Below are 19426 nucleotides of genomic sequence, written 5' to 3' on the forward strand. Positions count from 1 at the left end.
TCCCTTCACACTTAGAACAATCAGTTTTGCAAAGGCGTGATTATTTTTCGGTAACCAAAATAAGCTTTGATTAATAAAACCATTTTATTTAATGTATTAAATATATTAATATGTGCTTTAGATAATTATTTATTTTTATTTTTTATAGGAATAGAATTGATTAATTTAAAATAAATATACTCTTAATGATATTTTGGTAGACTGGTTATCTAATATTGTAATAAATAATAAAAATGTATAGTAAAATATTGCAATAAATAATATGCATTACTGATGCAATATACCTATAATAATAATAATAAATAATAATTTAAGTAATTCGTTAATTTCAATGCTTTTCTCTGGTTGTCTTATCACAATTGACCTTAATAAAATATCGTTTTTTCAGTTCTTTGTTTAAACTATAAGCTGATGATTTCATAATTATCTATAATATTATATTTTATATATTATTTTACTTAAGCATTATACATTTTAGTTGTGTTATTAAAATTGTTGTACCTGTATATATATAGCATACGCGATATCAGTTCACTTTGTAATAGTAAGATGTTTGCTTTTTTCCACACAAATAATCATTACCTTACCCGAAGTGTAATTATTTGATATTTTATTGACTATTTTTTATAGGTAAAGAAAAATTCTAAAGACCTCAATCGAACTCATAATAAATTTAAAAATATTTAACTCTAACACCAATGAACAATAACTTATTAGTTTTCCTTTATACGTGTACGACAATCAACAAAGAGTTTACTACTAACATAAAGTTATTTTTTAGAAATGTACAGATAAGTAATAACTCAATTTATGTATTTGTTATTAATCATTTATTTTAACAGTGTTGAATATGGAAGAACATAAAGCAAAAGAGCGGGTCAGTAGAATTTTGGAAGAAGGATGTAATATTTTAATTGACAAAAAATTGCCCAAGGACGTACCGGAATGGTTTGACGAGAAATTATTTTTAAGGTAAAACGTTTTACTATTTCACTATTTTCACTATTTGGATACAGAATACTAGAATTTGAAAAAATCAAATGTTTTTATTATGAACGATTACGATAAAAATGTTTACCATTATTATTTATTATTAGAGCAAGGACATTCATGCACTAAAAAATCATCACTTATGCATTTAAAAATTTGCACTTATGCATCAAAAAATTAAAAATATGCGGTTAAATATGCCCTTAAAAAAATTAAAATATTACAATTTATATAAAAATTATAAAATTTCTAAAAATTATATTCTTTCTTTAAACATTTAATTTTATTATTACTCTTTATAAATTTTAACTATATTAATTTTTGTATATTAAATTGATTTGAATCTTTTTTGAATATTGGAATATTCTTAGTTATTATTCTGCACCTAATAAAACAAAAAAGATAATTGTCGAATTATTCTTAAATATTTACCTTACCTAAATCAGAATTGCACTGAACTATTAAAATTTCTTTGATATTTTCAAATATCAGAGAATGTCTTTTATCTGTCAGCAGATTCTCACATTGCGAAAAAATTCGACGTCCACTGACGTGATCGGTGGATATTTGAAGTAAACCATTTTACTAGCATTCAAATCTTATCAGTTAGGATGTTTTCCTCAGTGCTATTTGTAATACTTGAAATTATACAAAGCATATTTAAACCTTTGTTTTTTTCCAATTACTTTATTATGTTTTTCCACTACTGATTTTATATTCTTTGATTGTGTAACAGTGGCGTATTTTCAATTTTTTCTGGGGGGGGTCCACAGTTTATACATAATTAATATAAACTATATATTATATTGTTATAGTTACGTCCTTAAGCAGTTTTTGGAGGAAGTTGAACTAAATATATAATGTAATAATCGTATAGTCTTATGTAATATTATATATATGTACCTATATATTGTATTTAGCATTATATATTATAAAGTATTGTTATAAAATAAATTCCAGTTGTCTCGATTTTTTGGCCAACTCCTCTATCACTTCATCAACAGTAATTTCAATTTCCCTGTGAATGTTTAACATACCCAATTCTGCAAATATGTAAGAATTGTTGTTAATTTTTTATTTTTTGGGGAGGTTCTGGGGGGGTCCAGTACCCTTGGACCACCCCGTAAATACGCCACTGTTGTGTATTAATTATTTTATATGTTCATATCGTCTATAATTTTGTTTATAATGTTAAATGAATCGACTAGTTTTAATCCACGTTTTTCAAGCTGGGTAAACGATTTAGATATGATTTCAAACCTAGTCTAATTGTTGGTCATCCAAAATATTTATTACTTTTAATGTAGAAGCTGAATCGTCACTCAACTTTACAAAAACATTTCGAATACTTTGTATATGTTTACAATAATAGTCTGTTGCATCTAACCACGTCCCCCAATGAGTAATATAGGTCCGTTTCACCAGCACTGCCACTTTCGAATCTTAATACCGAAACTTGATAGTATTTTTTACTTTTTTTTTTACAATTTTGTACAGCCAAAATAAAATGTTGTATAACCTCTCAAACTCGAGAAACCCCGATTTTGTCATGCACGTGCTGGGAAAACATTTCCCCAGCACTGCCAATGACCAATTATTATCTTATCAAAATTTAATTTATACAGTACATTTTGTACAATTTTTTACAACCGAAATAAAATTTTGTACACCCATCCAAACACTACAAAGCTTACTATATTAATTTTTACTCGACTACTTGGAGCTGTGACTTCTCCATAACCAAACGGTTTCTGCATGATTCCGGACCAATAGGGATACAACTTCATACCTTTGACTATAAGAGGTACCAATTCAGGTACATATTGTGCGTTATCGTATTCACCTTCAATTGTTTCCACTTCTAGTTCATAGTTATTTGCTATTGATAAGGCCCAGTTCATAAATGAACCATCACATTCATCATTACTATTTTCATTTCAATATTCTTGATCATTTATAATAATAGACACATTTTCTTCAATTAAATGATACAAGTTTGTAAGTATGATGTTTTACTAGAAATGAGGGGTTGAAGATATTTTTATTTAAAGCACATGGAGTTTCTACTGAATCATCAGTTCGTACTAAAAATGGGCCATCGTATTTACAGAGTGCTATTTTAAAAATAGCTTCTAACATTTTTTTAGTTTCTACCATTGATGTGCAATATATTAAAAGTGTCATTGATTTCACAAATAATTTTTTTTGTCCTGGGGAATTTCGTTTTATTTAGCGGATTCCACTGAGATATTAGTTTTACAAAATGATTAATATTATTCCTTACGTAACACTATGGTATATTACGTGAACTGGTATTCATAACTAAATGAAAACGAGTAAATACGAGTAGATAATCTTCAAGTGAATGACTGAACAAGTGCCGACATAAGAACCAATGACTGATCAGAAACAACCATTTATGGTGCTCTGACACCACATTCAACCATCGGTTTAACCAGATGCATATATTCAAGGTATCGCGTTTTTCAGATATCATCGATACAACAGTGAAATATCTTCCATAAATTTCCATTACACCTTCGTAAAGAAATAAGTGGCTACTTTGATTATTTTCTGAATTTTTGATTTTTCTACAGCATCCGTCAGTAGCATCAAATTATATACATGGAATACCTATTTTCGATTACAATTCTCTGTAAATTTATATTTGTTTATAACTCCATAAATGAACAAAAAACTTTTCATAATCAATATCATCAATTGTTGAACTATAATTTGAACTGTATTTCATCATATTTAAAGTAACTATCGGTTCAGAATCAAACGTGGTTGCGGAAATGGCTTCACTTTTTGCACTTCTTGATAAACTTGGAATTTGTGCAGATATATTATCACCTGTAATTTATACATTAAAATATTTAAAAAAATATATCCAATTAGTCGGAATTAAATTAAATTAATAAGAAATCTGAAAATCCGGAATACGGACTAAATGGTTATATTGAATTATTATTGTTTTTATTATCGGCAACTGCATAACTGCAATTTCGGATAAACTAAATCGTATTCTTTTGAAAAAAAGGCTGAAAAAAATTTCTAGACATTAATAATATACTGTGCGGCGTTTCATAAAATAAAATGAATTATCATGGGTTTGATTTAAACGAAACCTCCTTATTTGATTTTAAGGGGGTCGGAGCCAGTGCAGTTTTAATACACAAAAACTTGTCTTACAGGAAAAACTCTCACGCCCTATAGAATTGTCGAATTTTGTAATTTTTTTTTTTTTTATTCAAAAGAAGAAAACATTTCGCAGGTCGGATCAAAACGCAATTTTCAAAATTATAATTAAAGAATCTAAAATATGCATTCCAATAAGGCACAATATTTGCTTTTTTCAAATTTAATTTTCTAGCACTGTTCAAATCAAAATGAAAATTCGGGCTTTGATCCGAACTGCAAAATGTTCTAATTTTTCAGAAAAAAAAAATTTTATCGAAATCCGACAAATAACTGTGGCGTGAGAGTTTTTCCCGTAAAAGCATTTTTGTTCATCCTAAACAATGTTTTGAAAAATAGTGACCAAAGTCGATCACTGACTTGTTCGTGCGCGTTCGTAAATATCTTTATCTGTGCGTTTGTCAACGCACACAACTAGTATAAATTGCGTATCGCAGTTCCCGATAAAATTAAAAATAATTTGCTATTGATGATACGGTGTTGTATATTATATTCGGTATAAGAACAAGTTTCGGCGGCTGTTGTATTTTTCCGTACGACTGTATCAGACCCCGGTACCATCAGTCGTCACTCGCGTACCATATCACATACGTTGGTTAGTCCACGCTCTTGAAAACCAATTTCTATAAACTATTTCTAAAAACTAATATCAATAATCAATTGAAATTAAAATCGAAATTTTTTATTTCGATTTCAAGCCTTGGTCTTTTTATTTATGCATTGATGAGTTTAATAATTCCTTCTTACAACTCCAGACAAAGCATTGTAATTAGACTTGTAGATTAATTTCGACTAAGCACTATCAACTATGATAGTTATCATGGGAACTCCGTCTTCTCTTACATCACCGTTTGCAACTGCCAGTTTAGCCTCTTTCTCTGCTGCTAGTGATATTGCCTCCCAAACTGTTTCACTAGTAAACTTGTGAATATCCTCGTGTAGCTAACTTAATAACTTACAATTGGTTAAGACTATAAGACACGTTTTTGTCAGTAGAATGGCTACACGTTGATGGTGTATCTAATTGTTGTGTTTTAGAAACATTTTATTTTTTATTTTTTAAGCCAAAACTAAACATAGGTAAATAAAAGAAATAATTAATATTTCATGAACATTATTACGTATAATTAATGTATTAATTTGTTTAGAATATGATTCACTAACCATTGTATAGTATATTACTATAGTACAGTGGCGTAACCAGAACTTTTAATGCCCGTGCAAAATAATCCAATCGGGCCCTTAGTTTTATAAATTTGGAAAAAAGAGATATGAGGAATAGCCTACAAAAACTAACCACCTATAAAATTCTACCCTTTAAGTTTACAAACAATAAAAAGCATGTTTAGTGTAATATTATTTTTATAGTAAAATTGTAATAAACATTTTTTGGTTTAAAAAATATATACAAAGCAATACAAAAATTTAAATATTCAAAATTTCTTCTTTCTTGCTTTTGCTTCGGCAAACATATCGATTCAATTTTCAAAGTCAACTTCTCGGGCTGTTTCTTGTTCGATTGAAATTAATGCCAGGCCACTTAAACGATCTTGCATCATTGTACTCCTTAAATATCCTTTAATAATTTTTAGTTTCGAAAATGACCGTTCCGCGCTTGCAGATGTAACAGGAATTGTCAAAAATAATAAAAGAGCAGTACATACTTCTGGGAAACTGGCTGTTAAAGAATGATTTTTCACCATTAAAAGTTGAGCAAAATCTTTAGTTGAATTAAGTTGACTTATTTGATTTTTAAGAGTTGATCTTACAGCTAAAATTTCACTTGTAAATGTTTTTGATATGTCTTTATCATATTTGTTTACCAACTTCGTAGCTTCATTTAAAAGCTCTAAATCTGTTGCTGATGTAAAAAAAGATGGTTGTAAACATGTGAAATTTAGCATTAATTCATGAAAACTTGAAAAACGTTTACTTATTTGATTTATTAATATATCCAACGTTCTATTAAAAATAGTTACACGAAATAAGCTTTCTGGACAAGTTAAACGCATATCAGTACATAGTTCATCGAAACTCTGTAGAGATAGACCAACTTTTAGCAACTATATTTGCTTCTTCCAAGAGATCATTAAAATTACATCTATATTCTTTTAATTGTTCATAACAGTTTTTTAATAAATTGGATGCATTATCTAAATCAACTGACTTTGACTGGAGAATTTTAGAAGTTAGGTTTATAATTTGTAAAATTTTACATTGAAAAACTAAAGTGCAAATAAAATTATAATTTTCAATTTGTTTTTTAATCCCTTCAGCTTCATTTCGCTTATCTAACTTAGAGCTGCAAAGTATAACTTTTGTTAAAGCTTTTTGAATTTCAACAAATCTAATTTTAAGCGCAAAAACTGCTTCATAACGACCAGCCCATCTTGTGGGATTAAGTTTTTTTATTAATAATCCATTTTGACTGTTCGATTCCTTAATTAAATCTGATAATATACGCTATCTTACTATACTATGTCCAAAAAAAACAAAAACTCGTTGAACAACATCAAAAAAGATTTCCATTTCTGTTATTTCTTTCACAGCATCATTGACAACTAAATTTAAATTATGAGCAGAGCAATGGACATAAGCTGCGCTTGGCTCAATGTCTTTAATTCTTTTTTGTAGGCCATTATACATACCACTCATATTGGCAGCCCTGTCATAGCCCTGACCACGACACTTGGCGATAGACAATCCCTTTTTTTCAATATTCTGTAATATTAGTTCAGAAAGAGAAGAGGCAGATTGATCAACAACTTCATGAAATGCTAAAAAAGTTTCCTTAACACATACATTTTTTGGGTTTCCGTATTCATCTTTTTCTATAACACAATAACGATAAATTTCACTTAACTAATCAACCTTTGAAATATCTTGCGTTGTATCAATTATAATGGAAAAAAAAGGAGCTTCTTTAATATTAAGTATTAACTCATCTTCGACTTTATTTGAAATTAACTGTATTAGTTCATTTTGAATTTTAGGGCTACAGTAGTTTACTTTATTATTACCCTGATTAATAACTTTTTCTAGTACTGGGTCGTATTTTGCAAGTAACTCAATAAAACAAATAAAATTGCCGTTTTCTCCTTTTCCACTACCGAGCTTTTCTCTGTGGCCGCGAAAAGGTAAACTTCGCATAGCTAATGTAAGAGTAATATTTAAAATTCTCTCTAAAACCTGACGCCAAAATAATTTTTCTTTTTTTATATTCTGTTCTAGTTCTTCGTTTAATGTTTTATTTAAAAACCATTTTTCATATACTAAACAGGAAATGTAGTGAACGTGTGATTGCTCGTGTCTTTTAATACCATCTACTATGTGTTTCCAATCACAATATCCTGTAGTCCGAATTTCTTGAAAGCCAGTGGATGTGCGATCTCCAAATAGCCAGCATGACCTACAATACGCTTTTTGAAGTATAGTCGAATAACATAGCCACGAACGTTCGATTTTTAAACCAGATTTGGACACTGTAAAATAATACTTTTCAGAAAAAGATCTACCGTCTGAATTTTTAGCGAAAGGCCCTTTAGCTTTAGGTCTACTATGCCCATTTTCAATTATGAACCGTTTAGTTTGAGCATCTAAAACGATTTCTTTAAAATGTCCAATATCCGTCGGATCAGAAGAAGTTTCAATAATATTTTTAAAAACAATATCAAAAGATTCATTTTGATTCGTACCTTTATATGAACAGCATGACAACATTTCTGGGGCGGATTTTTCATTTTTTTCACTATCTACAGAACTAAGTTCAACACTTTGTTCACTATTAACCTCGGTATTAACACTTTTAATTATTATTTCACTTTAATTTTCACGAGGAATGGTACTAGAAAAAAAACTACTAATTTTAGGCAATTTTAATAATTTTTCTTGTTCTTCCGTTTTTTCCTTACGCTTTTCATACCAACTAGGTATTTTTTTCGACATGATTGATCACAATACCTATACGTATACGAATCACTGATTCACAGCAGAAGGCGAAAACAAAATCGGTCTACGACACGTCATTGACTAATACAAAATAAAATATAAATTAAAAGAACATAGTGTAACAACGACTAAACGACGGTCACTTTTTCCTTGAATAGTTCTAATCTAATCTAGTATCTAAATATAAAATATAAATGTTACGTTCGGTTTCAAAGACAAGCGATTGCGATACGCTTCATTGTTATTTCCATTCTACAAATAACAATATCATTAAATGTATAATAATAATATTAATATCGACAATGTCGACGGACTAGTAAATAAAATAATCTATAAAAATAATCGTGATCAGTTATTAAATTTATTTTATTTTACAAGAATATACATATATTTTTAAACAGAATCGTATTTATAAATTTCACTAATGGTGATTTGTTTTTGAATGTACTATTTTTTTCTTGAAGGGCCCTCTAGAGTCGTGGGCCCGTGGCCCATTGCCCGTCATGCCACCCTATCGTTACGCCACTGCTATAGTAGTAGCCGTGTTCTATTTTTTATACATATAGAACTTCATATGTTTCCGTCCTTTTTTCTTTCGATAAGTTGTTATATATTTTTTTTTATTTGAATATTTTTTTTTGTTTTCCATATCTCGTATTATTTGCGACAAAATAAAAAAAAACACAATTCGTTATATAATACATTATATTGGATTGTAATAAGAGTCGATCGTAGAAAGCTAGAGACTTCATCAATTATTGTGATCTCTAGTTGATAATAATAATAATAATAATAAACACAATTCATAACAGTAATTCTATGAAACGATAACACATGGACTAATAAGACGTATAATCTACAATTAGAGACACATCCGATAACGCGCAGTCAGTGTAATTATCTAATTTTATCTTATTATAGCTCACGCACACTAATATCGATTTACACACTCACATTTATGCACGGTTGGTGCGCCGCCGATACAACATGTGAATTTAATTGTCTAAATTTTACTCTTTAATAAATGACCAGCACCAACCCCCTTAAGGCACAATCTAAACCAAGGTAAACCATTCGTTGTTCTAAATAAGTTACACTTCTATACAAGATGTACATCCAGAATACGCATTATGGGATTTAACATTCAGGAGAAAAGGTTGGCAGGGGGCATTACAATATTATAAATATCCAATTTAAATAAAATACATTATTTATAAATAAATAAATTATAAATATAATATATAATATATGTATTTATAAATGACCTAATCTAGTAATATTTGGATGACAAATTCGTAGAATCTTATCTCATTTTTTAGGGGTGGGCCTATCCTATAACCGATACTTGGTATTGGCCGATATTGGTGATATCGGAAATATCGGTATTGGTTTATTTTCAAAACCGATACCGCAAAAACTACTTATGATTATAATATCGGGTATCGGTTTTATCGGTTGTGGTACCGTATTAATTTTAGTATCGGTTCATTGGTTTGCCAAAAAAGTTGATTTTTTTATGTAATATATTAAAAATCAACTTAGTTTTTACTTGTGATTATAATATCGGGTACGGTTTTATATCGGTATATCGGGTATCGGTAAAAAGTGGTATCGGCCTATCCCTATCATTTTTATTTATTATAGACACTGACACTGCCGACGCCCAGTGGCTATGGTATAATTGTGTGTTATAAATAAATATCGTTATAATAATAATAATATATATAACACAATTGTGATTTGAATCTAAGAGAAGTTGACATTTAAATGTATTAAAAACGTTTCAAATTGACATGGTATTTGACATGGTATAGTTACAATATAACATCACATTTGAATGTTTCAAATAAAACTTAAAACCGACATCGCTAGGGTATTAGAAACATCAAATGTTTAGTGGGACGTATTATAATAATATTATCTAAAATACATAATACATTTTATATTCTTTCAAAATAATATTCTTATAGCACAAGAAAAAACATTAAAATTATACAACTAATACAAATAAGATATATTAAAATAAAAAAATATTTAACCTACTCTTATTTTCCAGAACAATTTGATGTCTAAAATCCATTATTTCACTATCTATAAGATCACTAATAGCTTAACGTTTACTTCCTCTAGTTTTATCCACCATTTCTAATAGAACCTATTACTTTGAATTAACAAACTGCATATATTTTACTGTATAATAATAAGATTGTAAGATGAAAAGACAGATACTTACTAATAATACATATAATTCTTACTTACCTTATATAATCTTAAAATATTAAAAAATACTATGATTATAATTATTTCAGTAGGCAGAATAAGTACCAAGTATCATAAACGGTGTCCACAGTTTAAATCACACTATTCGACTGTCAAACGTAATATTCATTTTAAATTTCAGAAATTACCATCTATAAACATCTAGCCATAAATAATACAATATACATGCACGAACCAGATCCTGGGGTTTTTTATTTCTGCTTATTGTTATTTACATTTAAGCCACCATATACTATAGACAAGTATGTACGGCGAAAAATAAAATTCGGCTTTAAAATTAAGTAATTGATATTAATTAGTTATTATTAACTTATTCTCAACTGTCGCTTTATTTTACAGTAATGCTATACGTTTTTGCTAAAAGCACAATAAAAAATATGATGACACTGGTAAAACACATAGTTCGAATATTAGATACGTTTCCCCAGCACGCGCATGATAAAATCAGGGTTTCTCGTGTTTGGATGGGTATAAAAAATTTGATTTTGGTTGTACAAAATTGTACAAAAAAAAGTTCAAAATACTATCAAGTTTTGGTATTAAGATTCAAAAGTGGTAGTTCTGGCAAAACGGATCTAGTAATTATAGGTTCAGGTGGTAGTATTACTTCAGGATCTTCGTATCTAATCGTTCTAATAGACATAATTAATACTAACCAATAAGATAAAAATTTATCTCTATCGTCTTTACTAGCTTAATTACCCGGTTTCACACGAAACATTTTTGGTCGTGACATAGGTTTTAATAGATTGTTACTTTACACTATTTAAAGCCAAGTTTGGTGTAACTGTTGGTGGTTATAAAATAAATAAAACAAAAGTTCAAATGAATCAGTATAGTAATTTTGGTGATACACTGAATTACAGTATTTTCTGGTTCTAATATTTTTTAAAATCCCTTCTTATTGCATGTATTGAATATTGGAGAAACCACCATGTTAAATTTCGAATTCATATAGTTTTGAGATGTAACGATGATCAATGAGTGAGTAATACCTGACGTTGTCCGTTGAGAAAATAGTAAGTGTTCAACTCCTTTTGGATGTTACTGTTGAACCTATGGCTTTTTAAGCATAAATCACCTGAAATGACAGTTGAAATATTAATTTGTTATGTATTATAATAAGTAAATATTAAATATAGCCATGTCCATCACGCCTTGCTGTACCGTTTACTATATTTAAGTATATACTAATATCCTTACAATAATGTTCAATTTATTTTGGATTATTAATTTTTATTTATTCATTTTACTGAGAAAAGTCTGAAAATTCGAGATTTCAAATAAATGCTATTTATTAAAGTGTATTTAGATTACACAATATTTTTGTTTTCCTTTTGTGGTGTGTACACAAATAGATCAGAAGGTTTTCAGACTCGTGAGTAAGCCACACATAGCTATCTTAGTGAGAAGCATGAATTTTCAAGATTTAGTCTAAACATTTGTTTTAATTGTCCTTGTAATTTGTTATAGATCATTTCAAAAGCGAGTCGCACTAGAAACTGCAAAAGTTTGAATTCCAATGGCTTATCTGTTGGAGTCATTGGGATGCATGATAATAGTATATTTTCACCTTTAAATTTTCTGTTTAAAATTATGGCTTCGATTATGTTGTTATACCGTTTAATAATTTACATAATTCTTAATCGGTGATTATTAAAATCAACATATTAGACAAATCAAATATTTTCTAGATAACCAAAAATTGAAAAATGTATGCATCTAGTCCAAAACTGTTTCGACCCTTAAATATACGACTTTCGAAAAATCCTTTCTTATTACTAGGCTTAGAGACTTCTAGCATTTGCATACTTTTTTAATTATTGTTAAATACAGCAGAGTGCGAAATAAATTTGTTTCTCGGTGCCATGATATCAGATCTAAAATTTGAATGTGCATATTTTTACATAATTGATAGATTTTGCAGGAAAGTGCATATTTCAAAATTTTTATACTTACTTTGCATATATTGACAAATTTTTAAAATTACATACAAAAAAGTTACGTTGAATTCGTGAATCCAACTATACCGTTAACGAATACGTGAATTCTGCAATTTGGTGTAATGTCAATATTCAATATGGTTTTAGATTTCTCTAAAATTATACTAAATATACATTTTTTTTCATAAACTCCCATTGAAATAGTTTTATTTTGGTACCTCATAATATCATCTTCATATACACTTTATGGTATAATCAGTGCTCGACTTGGGAAAAATTTAGTAGAGGAGCTCAGTCCAACGATTTGAAAACTGCGTTCTACGTGCGCAATTATTTGACACAGACCCGTGGGAGGCTTCGTCCCTCTTCCACCCTTCCACTAACCTTAAATATATTTTGATAGCAATGCCAACATCCTATATGTTACAATAGAAAATAAAAATAAAATAATAATTAACATAGGAAATTGTTGGCGATCAGTCTCATGAATCGAATGATATAATCATTATATTTGGTTTTTGTTTTTGTTTTTATTTATTTTTACTCTTTAATGCGGGTCTTAGAAGATTAGTCTAAGGTCGTAGCGAAGGCATTTATTTTTTTCCGAAATGACGAAATCGTCGATCGCCGATATTAATAACAAACCGTGCAATGTATAAAGTGTAATACACCAAATTCACAGACATTACTATTTATATTTTTCCAGAAATGACGACGTTGTCCCTCATCATAACCATCATATAATATTTAATTATAAAAATAGTTTTGATATTATTAATCGTAAAATTCATTTTCCAATTGACATAAATTGAAATTCACATAAAAATTATTTTGGACATCAATTAGGATGAACGCGGCGTCCCCCCGTTCCGGTGAAAAAATATAGTTGGGGTACGCAAAAAAAAAAAAAATAGTAGAGGAACTTCGTCCCCCTGCGCACCCCTCGAATTTTTTTAATTATTAATAAAATAAGACATTCCTAGCCGTTGCAGGCTATCTATATCTATGGATAAAAGACAATATTAGTTTGTAGCTATTTTAAAAGGATAAATATAAATATAAAAAAAAAAAAAATGGACAGATGTATACAATTAAGCTAAATAAAACTAAATAAAATAAATAAGTATTCTAAATATTACAATATGAATACGGTATGGTTACAGATACTTGAGATATTATATAATTGCAAACTATTACAATATATACAGATTAGACTGGAGGTTGATTTTGAATAATGAGGTCATGAGGGCGGCCACGTTTTAGACGTCGTTGGAGAGGTGGATGAATATGGAGATTGTAGTGAAGTGAGCCTGTTGAGTTGAGTAATGAACTATGAAATTTTTTTGATAGTGTGCGTATAAAGTCTTCGATTTTAACAATTTGGAGGTCTTTGTGTATATTTTCATTCCGAATGAACCACGGAGCATTTGTAATAATTCTTAGCACTTTGTTTTGAAATATTTGAATTTTTTTTAGGTGTGTAGCCGAACAATTCCCCCATACTGGACAAGCATAAGTTATTAATGGCAGTAGAAGTTGCTTGTATATTAGGATTGAGCATTTTTTTTGGATGATTGATTTTTTATTTATTATTGGAAAAAGCATCAATAGACGTTGATATGCTAGTTTTAGTTTTGTTGATAAGTGAAGCTCCCAGGTCAACCTCTTATCAAGAGTGACTCCGAGGTATTCCCAAGGTATAGGCACTTTGTCGAATTTTAATGATGGTGGTGTGGAGTAGCGACGAAGGCTGAAAATGATTGCTGTGCTTTTTGATGCGTTTATTTGAATCTTCCAGTTTTTACACCAGTTTGATAATACATTTAAGTGGTTTTGTAGGTTATGAATTACCGCTTCTATATTACGGGATTCGCTGTAAATTGTCGTATCGTCTGCGAAAAGGGCAATATTGGTGCATGGTGACTGTGGGATATCAGATATATAGATGTTAAATAAGATTGGGGCCAGCTTGGATCCTTGGGGTACACCGGCAGTGATAGGCTGGAGGTCAGAGAAAGAGTCATTTATTTTTACTGAAAATTGTCTGTCCGAAAGAAAGGATTTAATAATATAGAATAAGTATTTTGGTGTGTTTATACTTTTTAATTTATACATAAGACCTGTGTGCTATACTTTATCAAAAGCCTTTGAGATATCAATAAAGACGGCACCCGTGTGACAGTGCTTTTCAAAGGAGGTGCTGATATGCTCTGTTATACGAAACAGTTGTTGAACTGTTGAATGGTTCGATCTAAACTCAAATTGGAATTTAGGAATAGTGTCCGCGCTATTTATAAAATCTTGTAACCTGGTGTGAATAACTTTTTCAAATATTTTGGATAAGGAGGTTAAAAGACTTATTGGTCTATAGGAATCCGGGTTCGATTTATCCTTACCAGGTTTTTTGATAAGTATGACCGTTGCTATTTTCCACTTCGGTGGGAAGTGTTCAAGTCTTAACAGAGAATTAAATAATGCAGTCATAAGGACGTGACCTATAGCGGGTAACTTCTTGAACATGATGTTCGTGATGCGATCGTTTCCTGGTGCTTTTTTGTTTGGTAATTTTTTTATAATTAGCTTAATTTCATTAGGTGTTACGTGTACCATGGGTTTCTGGACAGAGTAATCGGGTAGATCTAAAAAATTTAGAACTCGACGGTCGTTGTTAGTATTAGAGATTTGGTTAACAGAAAACGTGTTGAATAACATTTCTAAGAAGACGTTGCATTTTTTGGCATCAGAAGTCACTAGTTGATTGTCTTTACGAAGAGGAGGAATAGTGTTTATATCTTGATTTAACAGTCTTTTGGATGCTTTCCATAAATTTGTGTCACCCGGATGCATATTTGATAAATAGTTATTATAAGACGATACGCGGTGGTTTTGTAGCGCTATCTTAACTTTTTTAGTGAGTTGATTTAAGAGTTTTTTAGTTGCCGGGTTTCTTTGGATTTGCCAATTCCGTCTAGCAAAATATTTTTGACGTATTAAAGATAGTATAAAGTGTGGTATAAAACCGATATTTTGAGAGTTATAATGTGTCTTGGGTTTGAAGCAGGCTTGTGCGGCTTCCGTAATGACTGTAATTAGATGTTCTGATATTTGTTCCACATAATGTTAATACTATAAATCTATAACATATAAACTGCCTGTAAACACTATCAAACTTCTTACATTTAACTAAAGTTTCATAGAGAAGACTGTCAAGACGGTTCACGGGTATTGCCAACTTTGTAAGTAATGTTGCGTCCCTACAACGGCGAGCGACGGTACAGTAGAAGGTTTAACTTACTACGAAGCACAACTATTCGTAGTTAATATCATTAACGTTTATTTAACTAAATATAATCAATATTACAGCAATTATTACATGAATAATTATAAAATATTTGAACATTAAAAAGAAGAGACGAGAGCCTAACCGACAATTTTGCACTCACTCATAAGAGTTGACAATTCAGACTGCCGATCAACTGTCCGTCGTCTTCCTATAATAGCCGGCGCGTAACACATAGACCGGAAGGTCTTATCGTGGTGGCCTATGGATACCCGTTTATACATACATCCGTGTATTATTCATACTTATAACATGATTATTCTAACTGGGTCACCATTGGTCCACAACAGTAGTATTTAAATACTTTTGGTTAATTAGAAATCGTAGGAGTGTATAAACTAATTATTAAATCACACATAAAAAAAAAAAAAATACTTTTATGATAAATTTGAGTTTTTTTGTTAAATTATTAAGCAAATAGACACGAATTTTTTTTTTAAAAAAAATGAAGTCTTAAATTCTCTGTTATTTTTGAACTATAATAATTCTTATTGAAAGCTCTTAAATACTAGTAAAAATAAAAAAAGTCATAAATTTATAATTATTTAAGTAATGAAATGAGTATCACATTTTTTATTAATATATATATAGGTATATATACATAATTGACCAATTTATGTAATGTTTTATACATAAAATGAACATTTATATTTATATTTTTTAGAGGACAAAAGTACTTCTACAACAATTTATATTCAATGTTTGTTTCGAAATTGATTGGGTTAATATTAGTCCTGTCAATACCAACATTACTAGATGCATTATCACTGATAAGGAAGTCTCCAGATCCTTACAATAGTTTTAAGAGATACATCTATACCTTTAGAAATGTATTAAAATGGTATGAATTCGACGTAAAAAATTTCAGATCAAAGTAAATATAAATACAATTTATTAATTTAATATTATAAGAATAATATACATTTAATACACGAATTTATTATTAAATATATTTTAATTTATTAAATCATTAATTTGTGCAATTCGACCTTGCAACTTAAAACTACACATAGCTCCAAATTTGTTACTAAATTTACTCTAAGGTTTAAACGTAGTTATTTTAATTTTTCAGATCTCAAATGTCTATGGCTGTTATATATAGTCTTCATTGTGCTGCATGTGAGCCGTACGATAGATCAGGACTTGGTCTACGAGTAACTCAAAAAGATATGGCATTGATACAATTCGGACTCGTTGGCTTAACGTTACTAAAAAAAAAAGAATTGTCCATTATCGGAAATGAAGAAGATGACAAATCTATAATTCATTTTTGGCGAACTATGGGTTACATATTAGGAATTAGTGATCAGTGAGTTATTTAACTTTGTTTATTAAATAATTAAATTATAACATAATAAGAGTATTTAATTACACTTAAAAATAACTTTCCTGAAGTGGTGGGATTCGATTAACTAATTCTAAATTGGTGGGTACAAACCAATACTGATCGGTTACTAAATAATAGTATTATATTTTGAAAAAAAAAAAACTTTGTTTTGCCAGGATTTTGATCTCTTATGAACATATTATCTAAATTTAAATTATATAATTTAAACTGATTTAATTATGAAAAATATATATATTTTTAGATTAAGAGTCTAGAAATTTTTATCAACTTTTATTGATCAAGAAAGTTCAATAGGGATCATAATTATCATAAAATGAATTTTATAAATACATAAACGTATATTTCAGGTGACCCAAATTATGCAACTCTTTTTTTTTAAATATTTTATGAGCCTTTGCTATTAAAGCATTACAGCTCAACAATTATGTATAATATATCTATAGTTTTTCACATGATAACCATAATTTGTAGCCAATACAGTAAATAACAATAATAAAAAAGATTACATATAATAAGAATAAATTAATGATTTAATTAAAAAAATTATGATTGTACATTGAGATATCACTGATGAACTGCTGTTTGGTTAATAGTATTTAGGACTAAGGTAAGAAGAAATATAAGTGGGTTAATAATTGAAGTAAAATTTAGAATGAATTTTGATAACAGCATTTCGATTAAAGTAACATTATTATTATTTTCAGAACTATAAAGATAATGTGCGTAAGAAGTAGGCTTAGGATTAGGATTTAAATTTATATTTAAAGAATATGAAGTTTTGAGTTATTGAGGACTAAGATCAGTGCCAGCGCTAGGAGAGGACAAATGGGACATTTATCCAGGGCCCCGCGCTTGTTAAAGAGCCCCATGATTTTTAATTATCATCTTAATACCGTAAGACACATTGACATTTTATATCGACAAATTATAAATCTATATTATGCCTATAATCAATTATTTGGAAAATTATATCTAAATTTAGCCATAGTACAAATTACAAAGTAAATCGTTATCGATACGACGATAATTTATTGACGATACCCGCCGAGTAGGATTCCTACAATAAATAATAATATAAATATTTATTTTCTCTATAGTTATTGTTTAAAATTCGAAGAAAAACAATATTTTTTTAAAAAATCCTGATTAAAAAAAAAGCTAGAATTTTGCCCCTCTCTGGGAACCTATAGGCTAATACCAATGTCCAGGGCCCCGCAATACCTAGCGCCGGCATGATTACGATAAATATTGGATTGATGTGAGCGAAGATATTCAAAATGATGAATATCCTTTGAAGTATACACATGTATGAAGAATAAAAATGTCTATATGAAATAATATGTATTACATTTCTGATTTCAGATATAATTTATGTGAAGGTACTCTTGAAGAGGTACGAACTGCATGTGCCTTTATTTTTGAAGGCGTCTATGTGGTGTCCTTAAATAAACCTCCTGCGGAATATAATCACATGATAGATGCATTGATTAATGGTTTAAAGCCTATTTCACCATTACTAGATACAGATGCATTTCTGACGTACGCATTCGAACTTTGTGGAATACATGATTCAGAACAACGAATCACTACTCGATACAGTCGATGGATGTATAATATACAAACGTATACGCACAACGTATTATTATCCAAACAATGGTTGGCTTTTATATTTCGTCCTTTGTTAAACTATACCCTGATGTTTTCTTTATGGATTAATTCAAAATTTCCGTTAGGTTTAGCTTTTAGATTCGGCACTAAAATTATATCTATGCTTTAAAATAGTTTTTTAATTAGTTTTTTAAATTAGTTTTTTAATCACGTTGACGAATCAGAATATAATGAAGGTGAGAAAATTAATACTCATAGATTTAAATTTGTTTAAAGATTCAAAAAATAAGATCAACCATAATATATTTTCTCTTTGATTGGTTTTATAACATTTATGATAGTGGTGTTAAAAAAAAAGACGAGGAATAAAATTAAGTATAGAAAAAAATATAATTTTGTGATGTAAACATATGCCTAGTATTTCTTAAAAATTGTAAGTTTGAAAGTCTATAGAAGTATAGAAAAGATTCCTTACATGATATTTAGTCTTATATATAGGTATATCTAAAAGATTTTATATCGCCAATAATTTATCGTCATTAATTTGTTAATATTATTTATTTTATACTAAGCAGGTTAGGTTATAGAATAACGTACAATATCTAATACATAGTATATATTAATTTCAATAAATATTAATGCATTAAAGTTTTTTAATCTGAGAATTTTGTATAAATTTGTTTTCAAAAATAAGATTTTGTCAAAGATTTATAAATGAAAACGACTGTTGTAAATCAAAAAAAAAAAAAAAAAATTGTTTTAATTGTA

The 19426-nt window shown here is 29.0% G+C and overlaps 1 protein-coding gene across 2 annotated transcripts; it reads left to right on the forward strand.

The window, feature by feature from the left end:
• Positions 1 to 467: 467 nt before the first annotated feature.
• Positions 468 to 18979, forward strand: LOC112685128. Of its 2 annotated transcripts, XM_025556912.1 has the most exons (6): positions 468 to 544; positions 631 to 785; positions 843 to 972; positions 16367 to 16576; positions 16775 to 17011; positions 18413 to 18979. In XM_025556912.1, exons 3-6 carry the CDS (start codon positions 851 to 853, stop codon positions 18825 to 18827), a joined length of 984 nt encoding a protein of 327 aa, XP_025412697.1. In that variant the 5' UTR covers positions 468 to 544; positions 631 to 785; positions 843 to 850; the 3' UTR covers positions 18828 to 18979. The 2 variants fall into 2 exon arrangements, with proteins under 2 accessions (XP_025412697.1, XP_025412698.1); XM_025556913.1 differs by lacking the exon at positions 631 to 785 and having other exon boundaries at positions 507 to 630.
• The last annotated feature ends 447 nt before the right edge of the window (positions 18980 to 19426 follow it).

This window comes from Sipha flava, unplaced genomic scaffold (assembly GCF_003268045.1).
Source record: "Sipha flava isolate LNK unplaced genomic scaffold, YSA_version1 266_pilon_pilon, whole genome shotgun sequence".
NCBI lineage: Eukaryota > Metazoa > Arthropoda > Insecta > Hemiptera > Aphididae > Sipha > Sipha flava.